Source organism: Dipodomys spectabilis, unplaced genomic scaffold (genome assembly GCF_019054845.1).
Source record: "Dipodomys spectabilis isolate Male_0828 unplaced genomic scaffold, ASM1905484v1 ptg000004l, whole genome shotgun sequence".
In the NCBI taxonomy this organism is placed as follows: domain Eukaryota; kingdom Metazoa; phylum Chordata; class Mammalia; order Rodentia; family Heteromyidae; genus Dipodomys; species Dipodomys spectabilis.
This window is the reverse complement of record NW_024870681.1, coordinates 8,404,756-8,432,116: the sequence shown is the minus strand read 5'-3', so window position 1 is coordinate 8,432,116 and position 27,361 is coordinate 8,404,756. Positions and strand designations below refer to the sequence as shown.

At 38.7% G+C, this 27,361-nt stretch overlaps 1 protein-coding gene across 4 annotated transcripts in view; it reads left to right on the top strand.

Moving 5' to 3' along the window:
• Usp32 (ubiquitin specific peptidase 32) overlaps positions 1-27,361 on the top strand; it is a 163,231-nt gene that overhangs the window by 99,551 nt on the left and 36,319 nt on the right. The window contains exons 13-25 of one of the 4 annotated variants that reach the window (XM_042690718.1): positions 2,463-2,655; positions 4,596-4,747; positions 5,500-5,640; positions 8,705-8,864; positions 10,333-10,368; positions 15,757-15,911; positions 18,101-18,182; positions 20,410-20,484; positions 21,985-22,123; positions 22,379-22,484; positions 23,339-23,512; positions 25,004-25,178; positions 25,776-25,927. In XM_042690718.1, coding sequence (XP_042546652.1) covers positions 2,463-2,655; positions 4,596-4,747; positions 5,500-5,640; positions 8,705-8,864; positions 10,333-10,368; positions 15,757-15,911; positions 18,101-18,182; positions 20,410-20,484; positions 21,985-22,123; positions 22,379-22,484; positions 23,339-23,512; positions 25,004-25,178; positions 25,776-25,927 — 1,740 coding nt within the window. Of the gene's footprint in view, positions 1-2,462; positions 2,656-4,571; positions 4,748-5,499; positions 5,641-8,704; positions 8,865-10,332; positions 10,369-15,756; positions 15,912-18,100; positions 18,183-20,409; positions 20,485-21,984; positions 22,124-22,378; positions 22,485-23,338; positions 23,513-25,003; positions 25,179-25,775; positions 25,928-27,361 lie in introns of all 4 variants that reach the window. The other 3 variants (XM_042690711.1, XM_042690731.1, XM_042690723.1) reach the window with 3 other exon arrangements.

Genomic DNA, 27,361 nt, shown 5'->3' with positions numbered 1-27,361 from the left:
TTCCAACTTAGATAAACATTGAAAAAATTGAAATGTAATATTTATATGATTAGATTCTGTGTATAAACTTCTACATAAATTTATTTACTTTCAACATCCTGCAAGAAAGGTAATATTAGACACAGGGTATTTGTGTATATTAGGCCACTCATATCTCAATTCTCACAGCATCCCTGTGTGGAAAATGATATTGTAACCATATTTTCTATGAGGAACTTAGTGCTAAATGAAAAAGAAGCCTTAATGTCTTCCTCAGAGTAGAAGATCTGGATCCAGCCTAAACAGTTTAGAGGATGTATTCTTTCAACTATATCATTTATATTGTCCTTCATTAGTTCATCTTTTCCATTGAAATGTTGGAGGCTGTTGGTAAGAAAGGGTAATTACCTATTTAAGAAATTTCATATTCAGGGCTGGGAAGGTGGCTCAGTGGTAGAGCGCTTGCCTTGCATGCCAGAGGCCCTGGGTTCGATTCCTCAGCACCACCTAAGCAAAAAAGAAAAAAGCTGGAAGTGGCGCTGTGGCTTAAGTGGTAGAGTGCTAGCCTTGAGCTGAAATGTTGAGGGACAGCGCCCAGGCCCAGAGTTCAGGCCCCATGACCGGACTCAAAAAAAAAAAAAAAAAAAAGAGGGCCTGGGAAGGTGGCTCAGTGGTAGAGTGCTTGCCTTGCATGCATGAGGCCCTGGGTTCGATTCCTCAGCACCACATAAGCAAAAAGCCAGAAGTGGCTCTGTGGCTCAAGTGGTAGAGCACTAGCCTTGAGCTGAAGAGCTGAGGGACAGTGCCCAGGCCCAGAGTTCAGGCCCTACTACTGGACCCAAAAAAAAAAAAAAAAAGAAATTTCATATTCAATATTAGAATTCAATTTTTACAAGGTAATCAATTCTTCTAGTTAAAGAGTTAAGGAAAACATTCTCAAGCTTTAATATTACGGAGTCTAATTTGAAAGTTTATTTTTCCACAATTGGAAAACTGAAAAGAATAATGCCAGAAGTCAAATGTCTCCATTTATAGAGAGATAGTTGGTATATAGCATTACTGTATTTGGCATATTGTTCCTAACCAAAATTTTTATAATTTAATTTTCTCTGTTGTGTCATTATTTAGTATTGATCTTGGTAACCAATTTTATTATCTATTTTATTGTTCTTCAATCCTTTTCCTTTTGCAGCTAAAGTTTTCAAATGTGTGTAGGTTTGTGGGGCATTGTTTTTACTTGTAAAAGATGATTTTATTTTTAAAATTGCTCTTTCTTTTTTTTTTTGGTCCAGTTATGGGGCCTGAACTCTAGACCTGGGCGCTATCCCTCAGCTCTTCAGCTCAAGGCTAGCGCTCTACCACTTGAGCCACAGCGCCACTTCCGGCTTATTTTTTTTCCTTTTTGCTTATGTGGTGCTGAGGAATCGAACCCGGGGCCTCATGCATGCAAGGCAAGCACTCTACCACTGAGCCACTTTCCCAGCCCTGCTTTTTATTTTCATAGTATACTAGTTTGGCTATTATTTTTCAGAAACATTTGTATTTTTACATAAAAAGGTCAAATAACTAGATTTTTAATTCTCTCCATGAATAGTGGAAAATGAAAGCAGGGGTTATTTATATTTGGGGGAGGATTGAGGATAATAGTTATTTCTGCTTTTTGTTTTTGGTCGGTCGTGGGGCTTGAACTCTGGGCCTGGGTGCTGTCCCTGAGTTCTTCAGCTCAATGTGAATGCTCTACCACTTGAGCCACAGAGCCACTGCCAATTTTCTGGTGGTTAATTGGAGATAAGAGTTTAATGGATTTTCCTGCCTGAGCTGGCTTTGAACTGTAATCCTCAAATCTCAGCCTCTGCGTAGCTAAGATTACAGGTGTGAGCCACTGGTGCCCAGCATTTCTGTATTTTTTGGAGACAAATCTCATATAGCCTGGGTTGGCCTTGAACTCCCTAAATAACTAGGTCTGTTCTCTCCTCCTCCAATCCCCCATGGGGCTTTTTTTTTTTTTTGCAGGGGGGCGTGCAGAGGGGAAGAGGGAGGAGAGAGGGTTGTTTTTTGTTGTTTTCGTTTGATTTTCTGGTTCTGGGGATTAAACTCAGCATCTCCCATATGTTAGCAATCTACCACTTAGCTACATTCCCAGCACAAGTGTTTCCCAATGTAAAAATGTATTAATTTGACAGTCATGTACTTTGGAATTAAGGTAATAAAGGTAAGCAAATGACTTTAGGGATCTTGCAGGTAGATAATGTTGACTATAGATAGAGAATAGGAATATTAGAGTAAAGCACCAGTCTTTATTTTGAAGTACTTTTCTGGCTTTATATTCTTAGTGTGGCTTTGAATGTTTTTAAATGACTCTTGCTAGCCCCAGGAAGATGAAATAATAAATAATTGTGAGATTGATTTTTTGAGGTTCATCTTTTAAAAGTTATAGTTTCAGATCATTCATTTTTGATTATTCTCTGACTTTGTAATCTTAGGATGCCAACCCTGTTGTAATTGAGCCCTCATCTGTTATGAATGGAGGAAAATTTTCGTTTGGTGCAGCAGTACATCCTATAGAGCAGGGTGATGATAGAATTGGAGGTAACCTCAGTTACATGAATACCTCAGAAGAAAAGTTTTCAGACAACATTTCTACTGCATCTGAAGCCTCAGAATCTGCAGGCAGTGGTAAATATGACTTGACTTCTATTAAAATTAATCATGGTTAATTTTAAATTGAGCCAGCTTTGGTAGAGTGTAGTGGGTGGGGTGCTAGGCTTCAGCCTTCCATTCACAGAAAAAGTTTTGAATGAAATAGTCCACTTTAATATTATTAGATATATTAGCAGCCTTACAGATAAACTTTTTCTACATTGTACTTTATTAGTCTTGTGAAATTTTTTTAATTTTCCATTAATTATAGCTCTACTTACCTATTCAGTCTTTTTTGTCAATAAATTTAGATTTGCAAAGACAAGTGAGAAAGTAAAATATTCTATTTCTAGAACCTTCTTAGATTAAATGAACCCTCTTACCAGATTGTATGGACACTTTGGATCTGAATTTGGAGAATATTTTGTTAAAATAATAATAAAATAATAAGTAATTTCCTTTAGTCCTTTGTATTTACAAAATATAAAGTAGTAGCTATATACTTCTGAGGAAGATGCTTTGGTATTGTCACCCAACTGAATTGAGATGATCCCTGTTTTTCTGCTAAATTAGCAGGACATTTATTGTTATTCTGTTATTTCCTCTTGGACATTTTTCTCCTTCCTATGAAGAAAATAAGAAAATTGTCAAAGTTACCCTTTTCCTACAAAGTTTATTGTAGAATCTACTATTTTTTTTCTCTAAGGATCACTTAACAGTGTTAGAAGTACTCTGATCAGCTTTGACAAGTTACTTTTTTCTTTTAATTCTGGAAATTGAACCCTAGGATGTGATGCATTCTGAGTGAACATTTTGCCACTGAGCAATACTCCAGCCCCAAACAGATTATATCTAAGGTTGGTTTAGTATGTGCTCACTGTATTTGCTCTGTTACCACAAGTAGAAGGTTACAAAGTAATTTATACTAGGAAGTTTAAACTGGGTGTCAGTGGCTGATACAACTCCTAATCCTGACTATTGAGGCTAAGACCTGGAAGATCATAGTTTAAAGCCAGTCCTGGCAGAAATATCCGTGAGACTTTATCTCCATTAAACTAGCAAAAACTTGGGTTGAAGGTGTAGCTCAAGTTGTAGAACACAGCTGAGCAAGAGTGCAAAGCCTTGAGTTCAAGCCTTTATACCAACAAAGAAGAAAAGAAATTTACACAGGAATAACGAGTTGAAATACCTTATAACCACATGAGATTCACAATTCTAAGCCATCGTGAATCTTTTCTCTGTGCATATTTTCCTATTGTAAAGATCATGCTTTCTAATATGATTTCAGTACTTTATTTGCATATAAATAGAACAGTAAAACCTATAAATTGTTTTGGAAGTGGGAAAGGGATAAGGGAGAATGATAGAGGGGCAAAATTTGATCAGAACACATTGTATTCATGTGTAGAAATGTCATAATGAAACCTGCCCCCTTGTACAACTAATGCATGCTAATAAAAACATCTTTTTATAAAAAACCGTGCCTTCTTTTTAAACAGATACATTAAGGAATAACATTTTTTTGTTGGAGTTGTCTTCTTCCCTTTAGATTAGCTACTTCCTGTTGCAATATATTATAATTATATCAAGAGTATTTAAAACATTTGGAGGTAGAAGAAAGAATTTAAGAACAACTAGCCCATGTACTTAGCCAAATCTCTTTCCTTTTTGTCAGGGGATTTGTAATTCTCACCATAAATTATTAGATAGTCTTGAAGAATGACCAAATAACTCATTTGGTAATAATTTTGAAAGCTTTTATTTTACTTAATGTTATCTTCCCTACTGCCTCGCCTATCATTTACACATTTATTAGAACTTAAAACTATTGAAATTTATTATTATCAAAACTAATAATATCAACTTAACATGGACATTTGAGTTTATATATCTTCAATCTATATATGTATAATATCTAAAAATAAGAAGCTGCATACTCTTTTCCCTTATAGGCTTTTTGTATTCTGCCACACCAGGGACAGATATATGCTTTGCTCGACAACATAACACTTCTGACAATAACAACCAGTGTTTGCTAGGAGCCAATGGGAATATTCTGTTACACCTTAATCCTCAGAAACCAGGAGCTATTGATAACCAGCCACTAGTAACTCAAGAACCAGTAAAGGTAGGTAATTTGATATTGAATGTTAAAATTACTCACTTTAAACAGATTTTTTTCATTATTATTATAAAGGTGATTACAGAGGAGTTACAGTTACTAAGGCAGGTAAAGAGTACATTTCTTTTTGGACAATTGCTACCCCTAAATTATTTTTATGTTGCCAATAAATTATATTTTAGAGAGTTAGCATATAAAAAATGCCGATTTCAATTAGAGTAACACATACAATTCAATAGTAGATGGAAATTTCTTTGCATAGTACATTTCTGTGAGAAAAGTCTGTGACTTCATATTTGAAGTAGGATAGTGAGCCTCAGAAATACTTTCATTCTTGAATAGCTACTGTGAAATATTGAAATATATATGGGATTTCATTCCCAAAGTTTCCCCTTGAAAAGCCACATTTCTGGGCTGGGATGTAGGTCAGTGGCAAAGTGCTTGCCTTGCAAGTACAGCTTCTTGGGTTTGATCCCCAGGATTTAAAAAAATAAAAAAGAAAAAGAAAATTAAATAGTTCAACCCCTAGTGCCACAAAATAAATAAATGAACATCAATTTTCTAGACTGGGGATATATGTCTCAGTGATATGAAGCAGGAGGCCATAGGTCTTCAAAACCACTTAAAAAGGAAGGAAGGGAGGGTTGGTAGGTTGGTTATCAGAAGCAACTACTTGGTGACATATGATATGTCTGTTTTGTTAGTATCCAAGACTTTATAATATTAAGAACCAATACTTACATTTCATTCTTTGTAAGGCCACATCATTAACATTAGAAGGAGGACGATTAAAACGAACTCCCCAGCTGATCCATGGAAGAGATTATGAAATGGTTCCAGAACCTGTATGGAGAGCACTTTATCACTGGTATGGAGCAAATCTGGCCCTACCTAGACCAGTAAGTATAGCTAATAATGTCTTATATAAGTAGCATAGAAGAGGATCTTTTGTTAAAGATTCTGTAGAATTTTCTGTTTCAAAGAGTTAAGTATTAACCATGATGGTCCTGTTAGGATATAAAACTGGTACTGTGCTAATCTTAAAAGCATGAAATGAGGTGCGGGTAGCTCACACCTGTGATCCTAGCTACTCAAGAAGCTAAGAACTGAGGATCACTGTTTGAAGCCAACCCTGGGCAGGAAAATTTGTAAGACTCTTTTTCTTCACTTAGCCACTAAAAAGGCTGAAAGAGGAGCTGTGGCTTAAGCGCTAGTCTTGAGCAAAAACGAAACAAAACAAACCCTCGGACAGTGCCCAAGCTCTGAGTTCAAGCCCCAGGACTGGCACAAAAAAACATGAAATCATATGTTGATATAAATGTTTACCTATATCTGGATTAATAAATAGGTTATTTGAAAAGATTTACTTTTTTTTTTTTTACTTGATCGTGGGGCTTAACCTCTGGGCTTGGGTGCTGTCCCTCAGTTCTTCAGCTCAAGGTGAGCGCTTGAGCCACAGCGCCACTTCTGGTTTTCTAGTGGTTTATTGGTGATAAGAGTCTCACGAAGTCCGGGCTGGCTTTGAATCGTGATTCTCAGATCTCAGCCTCCTGAGTAGCTAGGATTACAGGTGTGAGCCACCAGCACCCAGCTTGAAAGGATTTACTTTACAATCATATTTCAACAATTTTTTTTTTTTTTGTCGCTCATGGAGCTTAAACTCAGGGCTTAGGAGCTGTTATTGAGCGTTTGTGGACAACGCTAGTGCTCTACCCAGGCTGTTTCAAACCAAGATTTTTCAGATCTCAGCCTCTTGAGTAGCTAGGATTACAGGCATGAGCCACCAGTGCCTGGCTCTATTTCAACAATTTTAAACGTGAGTTTTATGCATCCAATTTTTTAGTCATTTGAACAAAGCCAGATATTGTAGTACACACTTGTAATGCTAAGACTCAAGAGTCTAAGGCTAGCTGGGCCTTTGTAGAATGCTCATAGACTATATAGCATGCCCCCATATCATGAATCACAAGTATAGCAAATAATTTTTACATGGCACAGTTTTATCATTACTCATAATAGATTAATTAAATAAAAATTGTAAATAAAATTTTAAGAAAATTTATATTTTAACAAAGTGGGGATGTATACTCATACATTGCTGGGAATAGTATAAACTTCCAGATTTTGAGCAATAGAGTCTATCTAGCTGGGTGCTGGTGGCTCACGCCTGTAATCCTAGCTACTCAGGTGGTTGAGATCACAGTTCAAAGCCAGGCCAGGCAGGAAAGTCCATGAGACTCTTATCTCCAATTAACTACCAGAAAACCAGGAGTGGCACTGTGGCCCAGGTGGTAGAGTGCTTGTCTTGATCTGAAGAGCTCAGGGACAGCACCCAGGCCCAGAGTTCAAGCCCCATGACAGACCAAAAAAGAGAGAGAGAGAGAGAGAAAGCCTGTCTAAATACTGATATGAATACTTTCATGGTTTTTTTTTTTACTTGTAACTAGTTATATGGATAAGGGCAGAAAATTCTTTGAAGTAATTCTAGTCTTTGAAATGAGTTTAGGATTAGGGAGGAACCTGACATATTAAAACCGATGTGACATAAATATGTGAATTTCATTAAATATAGGCAATGAACTTACTCAGCATTTTAGTTTAAATTTGTTGAATTATAACCACTTTGTACGGTAATAAAAATATACTTTAAGCTGGATGCTGGTGGCTCATGCCTGTAATCCTAGCTACTCAGGAGGCTGAGATCTGAGGATCATGGTTCAAAGCCAGCCTGGGCAGAAAAGTCTTCAATAAACTACTCAGAAAAAGCAAAGTGATACTGTGGCCCAAGTAGTAGAGCACTAACCTTTTTTTTTTTTTTTGTTGGTCGTGGGGCTTGAACTCTGGGCCTGGGCGCTGTTCCTCAGCTCTTCAGCTCAAGGCAAGTGCTCTACCACTTGAGCTACAGCGCCACTTCCGGTTTTCTGGTGGTTTATTGGAGAGAGGAGTCTCACCGTCTTTCTTGCCTGGGCTGGCTTTGAACCGCGATCCTCAGATCTCAGCCTCCTGAGTAGCTAGGATTACAGGCGTGAGCCGCCAGCGCCCTGCTAGAGCACTAACCTTGAGTGTAAAGAGGCTCAGACACAGTGCCTAGGGTCCTGAGTTCAAGCCCCATGACTAGCAAAACAAACATACACAAAAACCCCAAATGCGCGCGTGTGCGCACGCGCACACACACACACACACACACACACACACACACACACACACACACACACAATTTACAAAATAAAAATACATTTCACTATTGCAAAAATGAGATGTACAAGTCATTAATGTAGAAAAACGAATTTAACAACTTTGGCGGGAGGGGGGCCGAGGAGCGGGATGGTAGGAAGGGATGGGAAGGGGAAACAAAGGAGGAAACAACAATAACAATGCTTGATAAGACATGTACTCATTATCTTGCCCGTGTAATTGTAACCCCTCTTTACGGTATTTTCACAATAAAAAATAAATAAATAAATCAATAAATTTCATGCTAGCAATGGTAGCTCATGCCTGTAATCCTAGCTACTGAGAATTCTGAAATCTAGAGGATAGAGTTGAGCACAATCCTGGTAAACGACTACCATCTCCAGAGTAATCTGCAAAAAGCAGGGCTAGAGACAGCTTAGTAAGCTGCAATCCTGAGTTCAAATCCCTATGCCACCAAAAAGCAAAAAATAGGGCTGGGGAGGTAGCTCAGTGGTAGAGCGCTTGCCTTGCATGCCTGAGGCCCTGGATTCGATTCCTCACACCACATAAGCAAAAAGAAAAAAATCCGGAAGTGGCGCCATGGCTCAAGTGGTAGAGCGCTAGCCTTGAGCTGAAGAGCTGAGGGACAGCGCCCAGACCCAGAGTTCAGGCCCCACAACCGGACCCCCCCCCAAAAAAAAAAAGTAATAAACATATTTCAGAATTAAGATTAAAATGGCAAGGTTTGATTCTTGTAGCCTTGATCACTTTTTATCTTTCACAACATAGGTGATCAAGAATAGCAAGACAGACATTCCAGAGCTGGAATTGTTTCCTCGACATCTTCTCTTCCTAAGACAGCAGCCTGCAACTCGGACACAACAGTCTAACATCTGGGTGAATATGGGTATGATGAGCCTGAGAATGTTTCCTCAGCATTTACCGAGAGGTAACTTAAGAATGCAGCAAGAATACCATGCATTTCCCTAAAAGTTAAAAAAAAAAAAAAAAAAAGTGAAACCAAGTTGCTCAAAGTATGGTGCCACTGTACTAATTCACATGCCCATCTGCTTTCATACAGAATCAGTAAATTACTTGTGGGCTCAGATCTATGGTCATGCGCAAGACTAGATGGGGATAGAAGCTAAAATTCTGCAGCTAACCAAGAAGGGTTGTTAACGTATGAAAATAATAAATAAAAACAGATTTTATATATTTCTTTTTAATTATGAAAAGTCATTGTAGGTCTGGGAAGGTGGCTCAGTGGTAGAGTGCTTACCATGCATGCACCACATAAGCAGAAAAAGCCGGAAGTGGCACTATGGCTCAAGTGGTAGAGCGCTAGCCTTGAGCTGAAGAGCTGAGGGACAGCACCCAGGCACAGAGGTCAGACCCCAGGACCGACCAAAAAAAAAAAAAAAATCCATTGTAAATTGTTGCTAGATCTAAACTATAGTTTCCTAGTCATTGATTGGTCTTTTCAACTCCACTTACATTTGTAGGAGTGATTCCCTTCAATGATGTCATTTTTTGTTTCGGCAAAACATGATACATTTGTTGCAATCTAAATGCTTTAGAAGAGACAGATAACAGAACCAGTGTATATTTTTCAAAATGAAAGTGCTATATGTGTCATGTCCCCACAAGGAAAGTAATACCAAACCTATTAAAATGGTATATAACACACTTCCCATTCTTAAAAATGATATGCAAAAGGTTTCCGTTTAATTATTAACTTGCTCTTGATTAACTTCTCTCTTGAGAGAAACTTACTCTGTACTGTTCTCTTACAAATATTTGAAATTGTTCGTCGGCAGTAAAATAATGAATTAAAATATGTACAAAGTCTCAGACCTTATATTAACAATGTCAGATTACTATAATAAATCATTTTTAGTATGCAAGAACTACTTTTGAATTTAGAAAATACTAGTTTTATTTCTTAAAAGTTATAGTCAGCCAGGAGCTGGTGGCTCCTGCCTATAATCTTAACTACTCAGAAGACTTGAGATCTGAAGATAGCAGTTGGAAGCTAGCTAGGGCCAGAAAGTCTGTGAGACTTTTATCTCCAATAAACTACTGAAAAGACCAGAAATAGAGCTGTGGCTCAAGTGATACAGGGCTAGCCTCAAGCAAAAGAAGCTTAAGGACAGTGTCCAGATCCTGAGTTCAACAAAAACCAACAAATTTATAGTCAGATAATATTTGAAGATTATTTAAAGTATTTTTGTAAGAATTATAACAAAATAGTGGTCTCTGCCTAATGAAATTTTTGTCTTAAAGGATTTATCAAAATCAAAAGCAGTGAAATAAAAATCTCTGTGAAACATTCTTAATTTAATTTTCCATTGAATAGAAGTATAGCCTTGCTTCCATGGCACCCATAGCATGTTTTTTTTTTTAATTCTCTTTGAAAGATAACATGAGAGGCAAGATGCGTTGTTGTGCTTTTAGTAAGTATTTGTAACTCTTGTGCTGATCCTAGATTTTTGCTGCTTCTGTAAATTCCTGTAGATTTGCTGGTGCTATTCCAAAGCACGAAATTATGTATATGTGGCTGCCTGCTTAATGAGCTTTGCTGTAAAAACTGTCTGGAATTCAAATAAATTTTCTTATTCAATAGAGGTTGACTTGGACACTTGCATATGCTTTTGAATCCTAGAACTGGTTGTTCTAATACTCCAAATTTGTTGTTAATTTGAAACTTTATTCCTTACTAATTGGTTATGAAATCAATCATTAATCATTTTGAATTTTATAAAAATATGCTTTCTTGCTGTAATCTTATAACTAATCCTCTGATGTATAATTAGAGAAAATTGTTCTTTTGTTTTCTTTTAGAGATTATTCTTTGCTTGCTGATAGTAAAAGATTTGCCTTGCTATGGTGTTTAAAAATTCATCATGGTTGAGTTTTTTCCTATCACAGCATAATACTCATCATCTTTCAAATTTTTACTTTAGCTATTTATTAAAGTGACAAGTATACAAACTTTGTCACAATTGTAATGACTGAAATGTAACTTTCTCTATAGTCGAAATTGCACATCTTAGGAGGCTGAGATCTGAGGATCACAGTTCTAAGCCAGCAGGAAAATCCTTGAGGCTCTATCTCCAATTAACTCCAAAATGGGAAGTGGAGCTGTGCCTCAAAATGATAGGGCGCTAGCCTTGAGCAAAAATAGCTCAAGGCCCAGCCCAGGTCCTGAGTTCAAGCCCCATAACCAAAAAAAAAAAGATTACAGAAAGCTTTATCTTTTTTTTTTTTTTGGCCAGTCCTGGGGCTTGAATACAGGGCATGGGAACTGTCCCGCTTCTTTTGCTCAAGGTTAGCACCCTACCACTTGAGCCACAGCTCCACTTCTGGCTTTTTCTGGTTATGTGGTACCGAGGAATTGAACTCAGGGCTTCATGCATGCAAGGCAAGCACTCTTACCACTAAGCCACATTTCTAGCCCCAAATTATCTTATAAATGACTTTTCAGCCTATCTTTTTTTCTTTCTTTCTTCCTTTGTTTTTTGCTGGTCGTGGGGTTTGAAATCTGGGCCTGGGTGCTGTCCCTCACCTCTTCAGCTCAAGGCTAGCACTCTGCCACCTGAACCACAGCGCCACATTTCCAGCCCAAAATTCTCTCATAACTTTTCAGCCTAACTTTTTTTCTTTTCTTTTCTTTTAACTGGTTGTGAGGTTTGAACTCTGGGCCTGGGCGCTGTCCCACACCTCTTCAGCTCAAGACTAGTGCTCTACCACAGAGCCACTTCTGGCTTCTTTCTGTTTATGTGGTACTGAGGAATAGAACCCAGGGCCTCATGCATGGGAGGCAAGCACTCTACCACTGAGCTACCTTCCCAGTCCCTTTTCAGCCTATCATTGGGGAATGGATTATGCTTAGAAGCTCTAAAATAGATAATGCCAGTATTTTTCTCATCTTTGCTAATTGGTGAGGACTCACTAAAACCATGTTTAATGGAAGGGAAAAAAGTGAAATCATTCGTGGGTGGGTAGAAAACTACCTGGAATGTGTACTTGTACCCTGGAGTGATTATACTGTTCACTACATTCTTATTTGTGGTTGCTCAATAAAACATAACTTTCCATAGATAAAAACCTACAGGTTTTGTCAAGGTATTTGATTAGTTAACCAAAATTTAGCAAATTTTCTTTATTTAGAGATGTATCTCAGCTGGGTGCCAGTGGTTCACACATGTAATCCTAGCTACTCAGCAGGCTGAGATCTGAGGATCACAGTTCAAAGCCAGCCCAGGCAAGGAAAGTCCATGAGAGGCTTATCTCCAGTTAACCAACAGCAAACTGGAAATGATACTGTGGCTCAAATGATAGAGTGCTGTCCTTGAGCTGAAGAGCTCAAGGACAGTGCCCAGGCCCAGAGTTCAGGCCCCACAACTGACAAAAAACAAAAAACTGTATCTTTGATTTCCAGTATTGCTTGTCATTTCATCCCAATTCTCACAGATTTTCCTGCCCAGGCTGGCTTTGAACTGCAGTCCTTAGATCTTAACCTGCTGAGTAGCTAGGATTATAGGCATGAGCCACGGGTGCCCGGCCATGGTTCATTTTTTTTTTTTTTACATAATGTACATTTAATATAATACTAGTCTTTTCTTTTGTGATACTTTATTTATGATTTCCAGAATTCATTATGTAATTCAATGTAAAAGTAATCCTGGAACTTAATCTTAGCTACTCAGAAGTCTGAAATCTGAGGATCATAGCCAACCCAGGTAGGAAAGTCTGTGAGACTCTTTTTTTTTTTTTTTTAAACTTCTTTTTTTTTTTTTTTTGGTTCAGTCATAGGGCCTGAACTCTGGGCCTGGGTGCTATCCCTCAGCTCTTCAGCTCAAGGCTAGCGCTCTACCACTTGAGCCACAGCGCCACTTCCGGCTTTTTTCTTTTTGCTTATGTGGTGCTGAGGAATCGAACCCAGGGCCTCAGGCATGCAAGGCAAGCGCTCTACCACTGAGCCACCTTCCCAGCCCCGTCTGTGAGACTCTTACTTCCAATTAACCACCAAAAACCAGAAGTAGAGTGGTAAAGTGGCTTAAATTGGTCAAGTGTCTAGCCTTAAGAAAAAAACCTTAGGTACAGGGCCCAGTTCCTGAGTTCAGGTACCTAGACCAGCACACACAAACAAAGTAAACATGGGATATTAAAATCAAAGTTTATAAAACAGGTGGGATTATTCATTTAAAAAGCATTTATGCCAGGTGCTGTTGGCTCACCTTTATAATACTGTCTACTCAGGAGGCTAAGATCTGAGGAACATGGTTCAAAGCCATCCTGTGCAGGAAAGTCTGTGAGACTCTGATCTCTAACTCAGAAAGGGCCAGAAGTGGCTCTGGCTTAAGTGGTAGAATTCTAGCTTTGAGCAGAAGCTCAGGGACAGCACCCAGGCCCTTAGTTTAAGCCTCAGGACTGACAAAAAAAAAAGAAGAAAAAAAGAAAAAGATTTCTGGTTGGATTTTTTTTCCCCATTCTCTTTTGAAAGTATATCCTTTGACGTGGTATATTCTTTTTTCACTCTTCACTCTTTTCCCTCTGTATAGTATATCCTCCCTTGTCCAGGGATTCCTTCCCTACAGATCAAGCTAAGTTCAGATCTAACAGAATTTAGAAAAAATGTATTTAAACTCAGTGCAAACAGAAAACAATACAATATTATTATAACTATTTACATAGCATTTACATAGTTACATATTATAAATATTCTCAAAATTAAGTATCTGGGAAGGTATTCATAAATTATTTGCAAGTACTCTGCCATTGTGTGTGAGGGTATTGAGCCATTCATGCATTTTGGTATCATGGAGATGGTGGTCCTCAAACTAATGCCCAAGATTTTCAGGGACACTGTATTGCCAATCGTTTTTGTTTCCACCTTGAGTCCTTAAGCAATTTAAGGACATGTCTGTTGTCATCTTACTGGGCAGGCAGAGTATATATGATTTTTTCACCCTTTTTAATATTATTTTGACAATGGAAGCTTCTTGACTTCATTTTAAAATTCTCTTTGGCCATATATAGTTTATGCCAATTTGAATCTTAAGTAAAATTTTCTCTTCTGTATATCTTCCACTAGGTGATTAGGCCAATTAATGTCTCAGAGTGATGCGATTAATAATTCAGTTAAGAATGTAGATGAGCTGGGAAGGTGGCTCAGTGGTAGAGCGCTTGCCTTGCATGCTCAAGGCCCTGGGTTCGATTCCTCAGCACCACATAAGAAAAAAGCCGGAAGTGGCGCTGTGGCTCAAGTGGTAGAGCGCTAGCCTTGAGCTGAAGAGCTGAGGGACAGCACCCAGGCCCAGAGTTCAGACCCCACGACCGGACCCCAAAAAAAAAAAAAAAGAATGTAGATGAATTTCAAGCCCCACGACCGCCAAAAAAAAAAAAAAAAAAAAAGAATGTAGATGAAGGGCTGGGAAGGTGGCTCAGTGGTAGAGCGTTTGCCTTGCATGCATGAGGCCCTGGGTTTGATTTCCCCAGCACCACATAAGCAAAAAAAGAAAAAAGCCAGAAGTGGCGCTGTGGCTCAAGTGGTAGAGCGCTAGCCTTGAACTGAAGAGCTGAGGGACAGCGCCCAGGCCCAGAGTTCAGGCCCCACAACTGGACCCCAAAACAAAAACAAAACAAAAAAAAGAATGTAGATGAAGCCAGGCCCAGGTGGCTCATGCTTGTAATCCTAGATACTCAGCAGGCTGAGCTGAGGATTGAAGTTCTAAGCCAGCCCTGGCTGGGAAGTCTGTGAGACTCTCGTGGGGCTTGAACTCTGGGCTTGGGCGCTGTCCTTGTGTTCTTCACCTCAAGGTGAGCACTCTACCATGTGAGCTGCAGCCACAGCACCACTTCCGGTTTTCCAGTGGTTTATTGGAGATAAGAGTCTCAGGGACTTTCCTTCCCTGGGCTGGCTTTGAACTGTGATCCCCAGATCTCAGCCTCCTGAGTAGCTAGGATTACAGGCGTGAGCCACTGGTGCCCAGCTTCCCTAAGACTCTTATCTCCAATTAACCACCAGAAAAAATAACCTAGAAGTGGCGCTGTGGTTCCAGGTCCAGAGTTCAAGCCCCTTGACCAGCAACAACAACAAAAAGAATGTAGATTAAGTAACTCAAATTACCTATCTGTCTAATTCTGTCCTATTTAATCTCTTCATTTGTTTTTGTTTGTTTCTTTGTAGTTCTGGACTTTGAGGCCCATTCATGATAGGCAAGGACTCTACCAATAAGCTACATTTCCAGTCATCTTCCCTACTCTGAATTACTAAATGTTACTTCATCTTGCTATTGAGTGCAGTCCAACTGAAGACAGCCATGTGTGAATGTCAATTTTTTTGTCAGCATGTTTTTTTTTGGGGGGGTCCGGTCGTGGGGCCTGAACTCTGGGCCTGGGCACTGTCCCTCAGCTCTTCAGCTCAAGGCTAGCACTCTACCACTGGAGTCACAGCGCCACTTCCGGTTTTTTTCCTTTTTTGCTTATGTGGTGCTGAGGAATCGAACCCAGGGCCTCAAGCATGCAAGGCAAGCGCTCTACCACTGAGCCACCTTCCCAGCCCCCGACAGCATGTTTTCACTCCTCTTGAGATCCAAATGTACTGATTATTTGAGGCTCCATGCTTTTATTGGTCTTCTTTTCAAAACTAAGGCTCTTAAGACACTTCATCTCTTGTCTTCATTTTAATGCTTTCATAGTACTCTCCATTTATGAAATTATTAAACCTGTAATTCTCATTTCTCATCTTTACTTCCTAAAATAGTATGGTCCCTGTTACTGGGTGATAATTTTTTTAATATTTTTCTTTTTCCTTATTGTGATTCCTATAACCATAGGAAATGTACCTTCTCCAAATGCACCTCTAAAGCGAGTATTAGCCTATACAGGCTGTTTTAGTAGAATGCAGACCATCAAGGAAATTCATGAGTATCTATCTCAAAGGCTTCGCATCAAAGAGGAAGATATGCGCTTGTGGCTATATAATAGCGAGGTAAGAGGCATTTCAGAGTCATGGTGAGTTAAATGTTAAATCATATCTCATGAGTATGAAATTTTTGCCTACAGTATTTACACCAAAAGCTGTATCCATAAATCTTTGACTACATTATTGCATGGATGTAGGTATTTGCCACCTGAGATCTTATCAGTTCATTGTTATGAATATTGCCATCTTGTAAATATTACTATTACATTATAAAAGAATAACTTCTCTTTTTTTTTTTTTTTTTGTCAGTTGTGGGGCTTGAACTCTGGGCCTGAGCGCTGGCCCTCAGCTCTTCAGGTCAAGGCTAGAGCTCTACCACTTGAGCCACAGTGCCACTTCCAGTTTTCTGGTGTTTTATTAGAGATAAGAGACTTATAGATTTTCCTACCTGGGCTGGCTTTGAACCGTGATCCTCAGATCTCAGCCTCCTGAGTAGCTAAGATTACAAGTGTGAGCCACCAGCACCCTGCACAACTACTTTCTTCTAACTAAATGTTATGTTGATTTTTTTTCTTTTCCTTTCTCTCTTTCTCTGTCTCTCCTTCTCTCTCATTGGTAATTCCACATGTCACTGAGAATAACAAGCAAATGCCACTGTACTTAGCCATTGTGTTTCCTTTGTAGCTGAGATAACAGGTGCAAGCCATGGCGCCCAGCCATTGGTTCAGATGTTGTCTCGTGTACTTTTTGCCCAAGCTAGTCTTGAACCATGAACTTCAGTCTCTGCCTCCCAACTACCGAGGATTCAAGGGTAGAGCCACTACAATTAGTCTTGGATTTGTTTAACAATAACTTATACACATATTACAACAAAATTTTTAAATACAAAGTACATGATGAAATTTTTCCATTCCATCCTTTTGACCACTGTCTTCTACTCCTCTCAGAGGTACCGTTAAGTGTGTGTACATTTTTCCCAATACATTTAACATAAATCATACTCTGAAACTAGTGCATTCTTACATCCTCCTCTAGTTACCATCGAGAGCCAGTATCACATAGTAATAAAAGCTCTGGTAACTCACATCTGTTATCCTAGCTACTCAGGATGCTGAGATGTGAGGATCATGGCTGGAAGCCATCTAGAGCAGGAAAGTCTGTGAGACTTTTATCTCCAATTAACCACTAAAGGCCAGAAATAGAGCTGTTGTTCAAATAGTAAATTTAGCTCCAGCCTTGAGCAGAAAAAGCTAAGAAGCTGTACTGGCACACACATACTCATACATACCCCAAAAATAATAATAAAATACAAAGTACTCATTTCATGGGCCCATACTGCCAGGAATTAAATTTCAGCTCTGCCATTTTTTTTAGTTAACTAAGGGGAATTCACTGTCAGTTTCAAACTAGTGAAATGAGAAAATAGTGATGTCCTTTTCAGAGTTATTGTGAAAATTAAAGGAATTAATTTTAAAAGCACCTTAAATAGTATGAGCATAAATAAAATGTATAATTCTACTGCATGAGATTTAATTTTATATTATGAGTTTGTAATAAGTGGCCAACGGCCATTTGGTACATTTACTGAATTTCATAATAGATTCTAAAGAAAATTTCTTTCCTGCAAACATTTTAGTAAGTCTAAGTCTCAATAACTTTGGTTTGATATGTGATGGTCCATAACTTGGTTTTCCTCCCAGCCCCCCTCAGATTATAAATATTTTTGTTTGAGACATAGACAATGGTTGTAAAAAGACAATACGTTTCCCTCATTGTTCCACCTAAATTATATATATTCCTGAAAAACTATGGTATACCAAATATCTTTGATATCAATTATGTAACTATAAGTGAATATAATTAAAAAATACTCTGTCTTTTTTTGTCCTGGTACTGGGGCTTGAACTTGGGAACTGAGCTCTGTACCTGTGCTTGTTTGCTCAAGCACTTTACCACTTGAGCCACAGTTCTACTTCCAGCCTTTTGTGGCTAATTGGAGATTAGGGTTGACTTTGAACCTTGATCCTCAGATCACAGCATTCTGAATATCTAAGATTACAAGTTGGGGAGGTGAGGCACACGGGGTGGGGGGGGGGTTGGAGGGGAGGATATGGGAAGGGATGGGAAGGGGGAAAAAAATAAAAAATAAAAAAAAGTTTACAGGTGTGAGACAGCAGCACCTGGTCTTAATTTTATTTCTAGATGTGTTTAAATGTGTTCTAACCAAACTAACCAGAGCATTCCTCCTTACACAGAATTACCTTACACTTCTGGATGATGAAGATCATAGATTAGAATATTTGAAAATCCAGGATGAACAGCACCTGGTAATTGAAGGTACAAAATGAAAATATGCCTATATATTAAAATTTTAGGAGATTTTTAAAGAATTACTAATATTTCATCTTACAGTTTTCCCTAAGGCAACTATTACTTACGTTCTTTTTTTTCCTGGTCATGGGGCTTGAAATCAGCCTGGGCACTGTCCCTGAGCTTTTCTGCTCAAGGCTAGCACTCTTCTATGAGCCATAGCTCCACTTTTCCTTTTCTTGTGAAAATAAGAATTTCACAGACTTTCCTGCCTGGGTTGGCTTTTTGAACCATGATCCTTTGATCTCAGCGTCCTGAGTAGCTAGGATTACAGGTATGAGCCACCAGTGCCAAGCTCTAATTAAGTTTTTTTATGATGGAGCCTATCCATTGAATTGTTCTGTAATTCTACCATACTGTTTTTCTTAGTTTAAAAGAAAAGTAACTATGTATAGTCATAGATTGACAGTAATGGCAAGAGTGGATAGAAGCAAGTAAGTTTAGTTACAGTTTTACAGAGATTCTTAAACTTTTCAAGGTAACTCTAGTTTAAATGAGAATGCCAACTTTCTCAGTTAAAACCCTAGGTTTTCATTAGTCATCAACATTAGCTCCTTACTGACAGGGATTCTTATATATTCACACGTAAGTTTACACTGGCATATACAAGTCATTGAAAACTTGTCTTTTCCCATGAAGACTCATGAGAACACTGCTAATCGCCTTAATTACTCTATCAACTGTCATATTTTTAATGTTGTAAACAGTTCATTGTGTCTGAACTTTATTTCTTAGATAGTTGAGTATAATTTTATTGGAAGTACTGAATTCTATCAAGTGGCTTCAAAGTCCCCGATAGAGATAGTAGGAATGAGCAGAACACTGCGTTCACATCTGTAATCCTAGCTACTCAGGAGGCTTGAAATCTGAGGATTGCAGTTCAAAGCCAGCAGGGGCAGGAAAGTCCCTCAGACTGGTATCTCTAGCTAATCACCAGAAAATTGGAAGTGGTGCTATTGATCTAAGTGTTTTGAGCACTAGCCTTGAGCAAAAAAATTGCTCAGGGACAGGCTCCCAGACCTGAGTTCAAACCCCATGACCAAAAAGAAAGGAGTAGGAATGGTCTCAGAGCCAATTACTGAAATTTACTTGATTTTTCTTTTTAAGTTTCTAATTTAAAATAATTCTTAGAAGAAAAGAAAACCAAGCTCAGAGAGACAAATGGCACATTATTTTCTCAGATATGTGGAAGCTAGATCTAAAATACACTGGGACATGATAAATTATACAAGACTCTAGATATTCACACACAGTGAGACCAGAAGAAGATATTCTTAGGGGAGAAACACAAAGACACAATGCCTATGTGCATCTGATCATATAAAAAAAATTATCAGCCAGGCGCCAGTGGCTCACTCCTTTAATTCTAGCTCTTCAGGTGGCTGAGATCTGAGTATCACCATTCAAAGCCAGCCGGGGCATGAAAGTCCATGAGACTCTTATCTTCAGTAAACCACTAGAAAACTGGAAGTAGTGCTTTAGCTCAAGCAGTAGAGCACTTGCTTAGAGCTGAAGAGCTCAGGGACAGCGCCCAAGCCCAGAGTTCAAGCCCCACGACTACCAAAACAAAAAAAAATAGTGAAATGAACTTGAAAAAAAAAGAGCTTTTTTGTTGTTTTTCTTTTTATCTTATTCATTTATCTGTCTTTAGGAGGGTAATGGGGAACACAGAAATGGAGGGACAGGGCTGGGAAGGTGGCTCAGTGGTAGAGCGCTTGCCTTGCATGCCTGAGGCCCTGGGTTCGATTCCTCAGCACCACATAAGCAAAAAGAAAAAAGCCGGAAGTGGTGCTGTGGCTCAAGTGGTAGAGCGCTAGCCTTGAGCTGAAGAGCTGAGGGACAGCGCCCAGGCCCAGAGTTCAGGCCCCACGACTGGACCCAAAAAAAAAAACCCAAAAAGAAATGGAGGGACAAACAGTGAACAAATGCAGCTATGGTACTCACTAAACCCTGTAGAAAACAAACTCTACAACTTGTAGGTGGGGGCAGGAGGGAAAAACTGGGAGAGAGCAAGGGAAGGGGTGACATTGTCCAAAAAGAAATAAACTCATTACCTGACTTATGTAACTGTAATGCTCTGTACATTACCTTTATAATAACAATTTTGTAATATGTACCAAAAAGAAAAAGAAGCAATTGAGTAGGTGTGAATTGTATGGAAGAGAAATGAACGCCTTCTTATCTGTCTTTCCAGTTCGAAACAAAGACATGAGTTGGCCTGAAGAGATGTCCTTTATAGCTAACAGTAGTAAAATAGATAGACACAAAGGTAAGTGAGTTTCTAGCCTATTCTGGTGTGTGTGTGTGTGTGTGTGTGTGTGTGTGTGTGTGTGTGTGTGTGTGTGTGTGTGTGTGTGTGTGTGTGTGTGTGTGTGTGTGTGTGTGTGTGTGTGTGTGTGTGTGTGTGTGTGTGTGTGTGTGTGTGTGTGTGTGTGTGTGTGCGCGCGCGTGCCAGTCTTAGAGTTTGAACTCAAGGCCTGGGTGCTGACCCTGAATTTTTTATTTATTTATTTATTTTTTTTTTTTGTGGGTCGTGAGGCCTCAACTCTGGGCCTGGGTGCTGTCCCTAAGCTCTTCAGCTCAAGGCAAGCATCCTACCACTTGAGCCACAGTGCTACTTCCAGCTTTTTCTGCTTTATGTGGTACTGAGGAATCAAACCCAGGGCCTTATACATACAAGGCAAGCACTCTACCACTGAGCCACCCTCCCAGCTCCTGACCCTGAATTTTTTAGACCAAGGCTAGTGCTCTACTGCTTGAATCACAGGTCCAGTTTCAGTTTTTTTAGTAGTAAATGGAGATAAGTTTCATGGACTTTCCTTCTCGGGCTGGCTTTGAACCCGGATCCTCAGGTCTTAGCTTCCTGAGTAGCTAGGATTACATGTGAGAGCTACCTGCATACACTTGGTTGTATTTGTTTTATTCATTTTTGTGTGTATCCTGTGCTTTAACTCAAGGTCTAGATACTGTCCCTGTGTTTTGTGCTCAAGGTTAGTGCCCTGTTACTTGTACCACAGCTATACTAATGGCTTTTTGCTAGTTAATTGGAAATAAGAGTCTCACAGACTTTCCTGCCTAGGCTGTCTTTGTACTGTGGAGATCTCAGCCATCTAAGTAGCTAAGATTATAGGCATGAGCCACTACTGCCCAGCTAGTTTGTTGTTGTTGTTGAAATAAAATATTATTATGTAGCCCAGACTAGCCTTGGACTTGAGTTCCTTCTGCCTCAGCCTCGGTGCTGGGATTACAGATTTGCATCATCATACCTGTCAGCTAAATGGTGCTAAAGTAGAGACATTTTTTTCAAAGACTATCTTTGGTAGTCATGATGATCCTTTCTCACTTATTTTTGTTAGTGATAGGTGGTGATTGTGGGGCTTGAACTCAGGGCCTGGAGCTGTCCCTGAGCTTTTTTGCTCAAGCTAACACTCTACCACTTTGAGCCATAGTGCCATTCTTGATATGAGTCTCAGGGACTTTGCTGCCCAGACTGGCTTTGAACCACCATCCTCAGATCTGTCTCCTGAATAGTTAGGATTCTAGGCATGAGCTACTAGCACCTGGCCCATCTCATTTATAATCCAGAATAGTTTTTCCGAAGTCATCTTGGGCTAAATATTCAGACCCTCTTTCAAAAAAATTGTGTGTGTACATGAGTGTGTGTGTGTGTGTGTGTGTGTGTGTGTGTGTGTGTGTGTACAAGTAACTTGGTTCTACAGCATATTGCTACATCTAGGCTTTGGTTCTCATATTATTAATTCTTTTTCAGTTCCCACAGAAAAGGGAGCCACAGGTCTGAGTAATCTGGGAAACACATGCTTCATGAATTCAAGCATCCAGTGTGTTAGTAACACACGGCCACTGACACAGTACTTTATCTCAGGGAGACATCTTTATGAACTGAACAGGTAAGCTTTTTGGAGCCACTGGTAAATTGATTTATGATTTTTATCTGAGCCCAGTATCACCTTGATTTACTCTTTCTTTATCCTAGGAGAGAAAAATTTTATTACTCTGATTAGTATGAAATAAGGACTAGGTATATTTCTCTTGTTTAAAAAAAAAGTAGTTATTTTTAAATGTGATACTCTATGCATTTCTGTGTCCACATGATTGTCATTTATGAGATTCTTTGGCAACAAATTTTCCTTTTGAACTTCTAGGACAAATCCCATTGGTATGAAGGGTCACATGGCCAAATGCTATGGTGATTTAGTACAGGAACTTTGGAGTGGAACTCAGAAGAACGTTGCCCCATTAAAGCTTCGGGTAAGCAGGTTAAAATAAAGGTATTCCTTAAACAGTTGTTTAAGTATCCATTTTTTACTACATGTTTTCTTTGTGTAGCTTTTAGTTTAATCAATGTGTTAGGATCTTTCATTATGTACAAACCAGATGCCCAGTATTCTTATTTATTTTAGATAAATATGAGATACTTCTTTTGTTGTTGGTGGTGGTGGTCATGGGGCTTGAACTCTGGCCTGGGTGCTGTCTCTGAGCTCTTCAGCTCAAGGCTAGAGCCACAGCTCCACTTCTGTTTTTCTGGTGTTTAATTGGAAATAAGAGTCTCATGGACTCTCTTAAGCCACATTCCTAGCCCCAAATGCAGGGCTTCATGCATGTTAGGCAAGCACTCTACCACTAAGCCACATTCCCAGCCCAAGAAACACCTTTTTAATAAGAAAAGAAAAAAAAAAGCTTTAAGAATCAATTATAGGGCTGGGAATGTGGCTTAGTGGTAGAGTGCTTGCCTAGCATGCATGAAGCCCTGGGTTCGATTCTTCAGTACCACATAAACAGAAAAGGCTGGAAGTCGTGCTGTGGCTCAAGTGAGAGTGCTAGCCTTGAGCAAAAGAAGCTCATATACAGTGCCCAGGCCCTGAGTTTAATCCCAGGACTGTCAAACAACAACAACAACAAAAAGAAAAAAAACTCAATTTGTTTACATGCTAGTAAACTGCATGTTATTCTAGCCAAAATTACTTTGTTTTAGGTCATTTGAGATTAAGAATGTAAAGATTAAATGATTATACAAAATGTATGTCTCTGATAGAATTATGGAGTATGCTTATTCTAAATTTTCTGAGGTAGGAAATAATAACTGTTACTCCTCATATTTATAGTGGACCATAGCAAAATATGCTCCCAGGTTTAATGGATTCCAGCAACAAGACTCCCAGGAACTCCTGGCTTTTCTCTTGGATGGTCTTCATGAAGATCTCAACCGAGTACATGAGAAGCCATATGTGGAACTTAAGGACAGTGATGGCCGACCAGACTGGGAAGTAGCTGCAGAGGTTTGTCAGTTTTGAATTTCTGGTGCAAGCAACAAATAAAGTATTCTGCCTACAAATATATGTGATAAAACGTATGTCAAACTAAGCCATTCTATGATTAGAATTTTACTATGAAAGCAAAAGAATTCACATTTCTATGTCTAATTCTTTTTTTTTTTCTTTTCTTTTCTTTTTTTTTTGTCAGTCATGGGCCTTGAACTCTGGGCCTGAGCGCTGGCCCTCAGCTCCTCAGCTCAAGGCTAGTGCTCTACCACTTGAGCTACAGTGCCACTTCCAGTTTTCTGGTGGTTTATTGGAGATAAGGAGTTTCATGGACTTTCCTGTCCGGGCTGGCTTTGAACCAAGATTCTCAGATCTCAGCCTCCTGAGTAGCTAGGATTATAGGCATGAGCCACTGGTGCCTGGCTGTCTAATTCTTACATAGTCATAACAGAACAAAAGTACCTTAAAGAAAATAGAAAAATGTTGCTATTCCACATGATAAAACTATGGGATAGTATATAGGAATAATTTTCTAGGAGAATTTAATAGGCTCCCCCAAATGCTAAAGTAAGGTATACAGTAATCAATAGGTGCATGATATCTGCTTTTAAATGGACAAAGATCTTTAATACTCATCATTGTTATCATAGTAAGAACAAATTAAAAATTAGGAATTTCCATTTGTATTTATCATCTATTTGTTCTCAGTGCTGTTGGGATGGAACCCAGGACTTCATATGTACTAGGAAAGCACTCTTATTGCTGAGCTGCACTTCCAGATCCTGGGCCTAATACTTTGTAGACTACTCAGAAACACATTCTATTCAATAACTGTTTTTTTCTACTCTTTTAGTAACAATACACTTTGAATTGCATCTATTGGGCTGGCAGAGTAGCATAAGTGGTAGAATACCTGCCTAGCATACATTAAGCCCTGAGAGAGACAGAGACAGAGACATTTGTAGGCACAAGAATTGGGTGCCAGTGGTTCATTCCTGTAATCCTAGCTACTCAGGAGGCTGAGATCTGAGGATCACAGTTCAAAGCCAGCCCAGGCAGGAAAGTCCGTGAGACTCTCCAATAAACCATCAGAAAACTGGAAGTGATGCTGTGTCTTAAGTGGTAGAGCGCTAGCCTTGAGCTGAAGAGCTGAGGGACAGTGCCCAGGCCCAGAGTTCAAGCCCCATGGCTGACAAAAATAATAAAAATAATAAAAAAATACAAACCACCAAAATGCTGGAAGTGGAGTTGTGGCTGAAGTGGTAGAGCACTAGCCTTAAGCACAAAAGCTCAGGGACAGCTCCCAAGACCTCAGTTTAAGCCCTAGGACCCACATACACACATACCCACAAAACTTTATAGACACAAATGTTTATATTTTAAATGAAGATTAAGGATTATATTATTGAAATTTAAATATATTTCATGATAATGTTTTGGTGTTTGAATATAAGTGGTTTATCCTTTGAATTTTTGAAATAAAATTTTTGGATCTATTTATCTTGGTAGGCCTGGGACAACCATCTGAGGAGAAATAGATCAATTGTTGTGGATTTGTTCCATGGGCAGCTAAGATCCCAAGTCAGGTGCAAGACATGTGGACATATAAGTGTCCGATTTGACCCTTTCAATTTTTTGTCTTTGCCACTACCAATGGACAGTTATATGCACTTAGAAATAACAGGTGGGTCTTAAAATTTTGAGAACTTACTCTTATTTTCTCTTTATCTTTTCCAAGCAGCCATAATTTTAATTATAGTTTTTTACATGAAAATCAGCAGTCAGCCTGTTAAAATGTAGGAATTATATTCAGGCATGATTTAAGATTTGAAAAATTGGATGTTATGTCGAAAACAAACTTTACAACTTTGGTGAGTGTGGGGGGAGGATGGGAAAGGATGGGAAGGGGAAACAAAGGAGAAGGCTACAATGCTTGATAAGAAATGTACTCATTATCTTGCCTTTGTAATTGTAACCCCTCTGTACAGTATTTTCACAATTAAAAAAAAAAAGAGTTGAAAAATTGGGAACATGGGCCTATTTTGTGCTCATTGATGATTGGTTAGTTCCAGACATGCCAGAAGTTCTTCTAAATCATTGCAACATATACTTCTATTACCAAATAAGTATTCAATATTATTCCTAAGTTGTGTTTTAATATTTACATAGAAAGTACAACTTTATTCTGAAATGTTTGCTGTTTGCAAGTTAGATATTACTGTCTAAAAGACTTTCACTGTAACATGTATTTTACTAATAAAAGATCTTTTCTTTTTATTAGTAATTAAATTAGATGGTACCACCCCCATACGCTATGGACTAAGACTAAATATGGATGAAAAGTATACAGGTTTGAAAAAACAACTGAGTGATCTCTGTGGGCTTAAATCAGAACAGATCCTTCTTGCAGAAGTACATGGTTCTAACATAAAGGTATTGTTAGCTGTTCTTTCTTAGAAATCTTGGATTCTATTCTCCAAAGATCACACTTTTCTCGTTTTATCATCAGTTGTTAGGCAAAATACCAAGGGTTAAACATTAAACGATAACAAAAACAAAAAAATATATATCATTTACAAACCCAGAAACTTAAAAGGATTATCTACCAAAATAAAGAAATTGTAATGACAATGGGCTTTTTATTTTTGACGATAATGGGTTTTGGTGGTATTTTAGCTTTGCATGTGGTTGTAGTCTCTTATCATTCAAGCCATGTTTATTTGGGCCTATACTAGAGGCTTGAATTATGGGCCTCAATGCTATCCTCAAGCTTTTTTGCTTAAGGCTAATACTCTACCACTTGAGCCACAGCTCTATATCTGCTTTTTGTTGTTTTGGATTTTTGGCGATTGTCTCATGGACTTTCTTGCATGGGCTGGCTTTATACCTCCATCCTCATATCTCAGATTCTTGAGTAGCTAGGATTACAGGTGTGAGCCACCAGTGCCCAAATGATAGTGGTATTTTTTTCTTTATTTTTATCTGAAAATTCTGTTTTTAAAAAAGGTACTTTTAAAGAAGGTAAATTGGTAAGACTGCTCATATGGATTAATGTATCTCTTGTTTTCCCCAACAATTATAGTTGGAATTTGTCTAGATTATTCTGTTTTTATGAATATGTACATATGAATATACAAGTAGACATGCATCTGGGAGAGTTCTGCATCATCAGAGTTAACACAAATGGAAATACTCAAAAAATAAAATATTTCATCTACACTGAACATGTGTAGACTTTTTTCCCTTGTCATTATTCCCCAAACAATACAACAACTTTTTCTTTTTTTTCTTTTTTTCTTTTTTTTTTTGCCAATTCTAGGCTTGAACTCAGGGCCTGGGCACTGTCTCTGAGCCTGTTTGTGCTCAAAGCTATCACTCTACCACTTTGAGCCATGGAACCACTTCTGGTTTTCTGGTGGTTAATTAGAGATAAGAATCTTATGAACTTTCTTGCCCAGGCTGGTTTTGAACTGTGATCCTCAAATCTCAGCCTCCTGAGAAATTAGGATTATAGGCATGAGCCACAGGTACCCAGCATATAATTGTTTTCTTTACAGTAGGGTGTATTTACCCATTATTTATCTTTTATTTAGATAAGAAAAATTATTCAACCATCCCTATTTATGATCAAAATTCCTGTTATTCTCTTAAAATACATGAGAGGGCTGGGAAGGTGGCTAAGTGGTAGATCGCTTGCCTTGCATGCGTGAGGCCCTGGGTTCGATTCCTCAGCACCACATAAGCAAAAAAAAAAAAAAAGCCAGAAGTGGTGCTGTGGCTCAAGTGGTAGGGCACTAGCCTTGAGCTGAAGAGCTCAAGGGCAGCACCCAGGCCCAGAGTTCAGGCTCCATGACTGGCAAAAAAAAA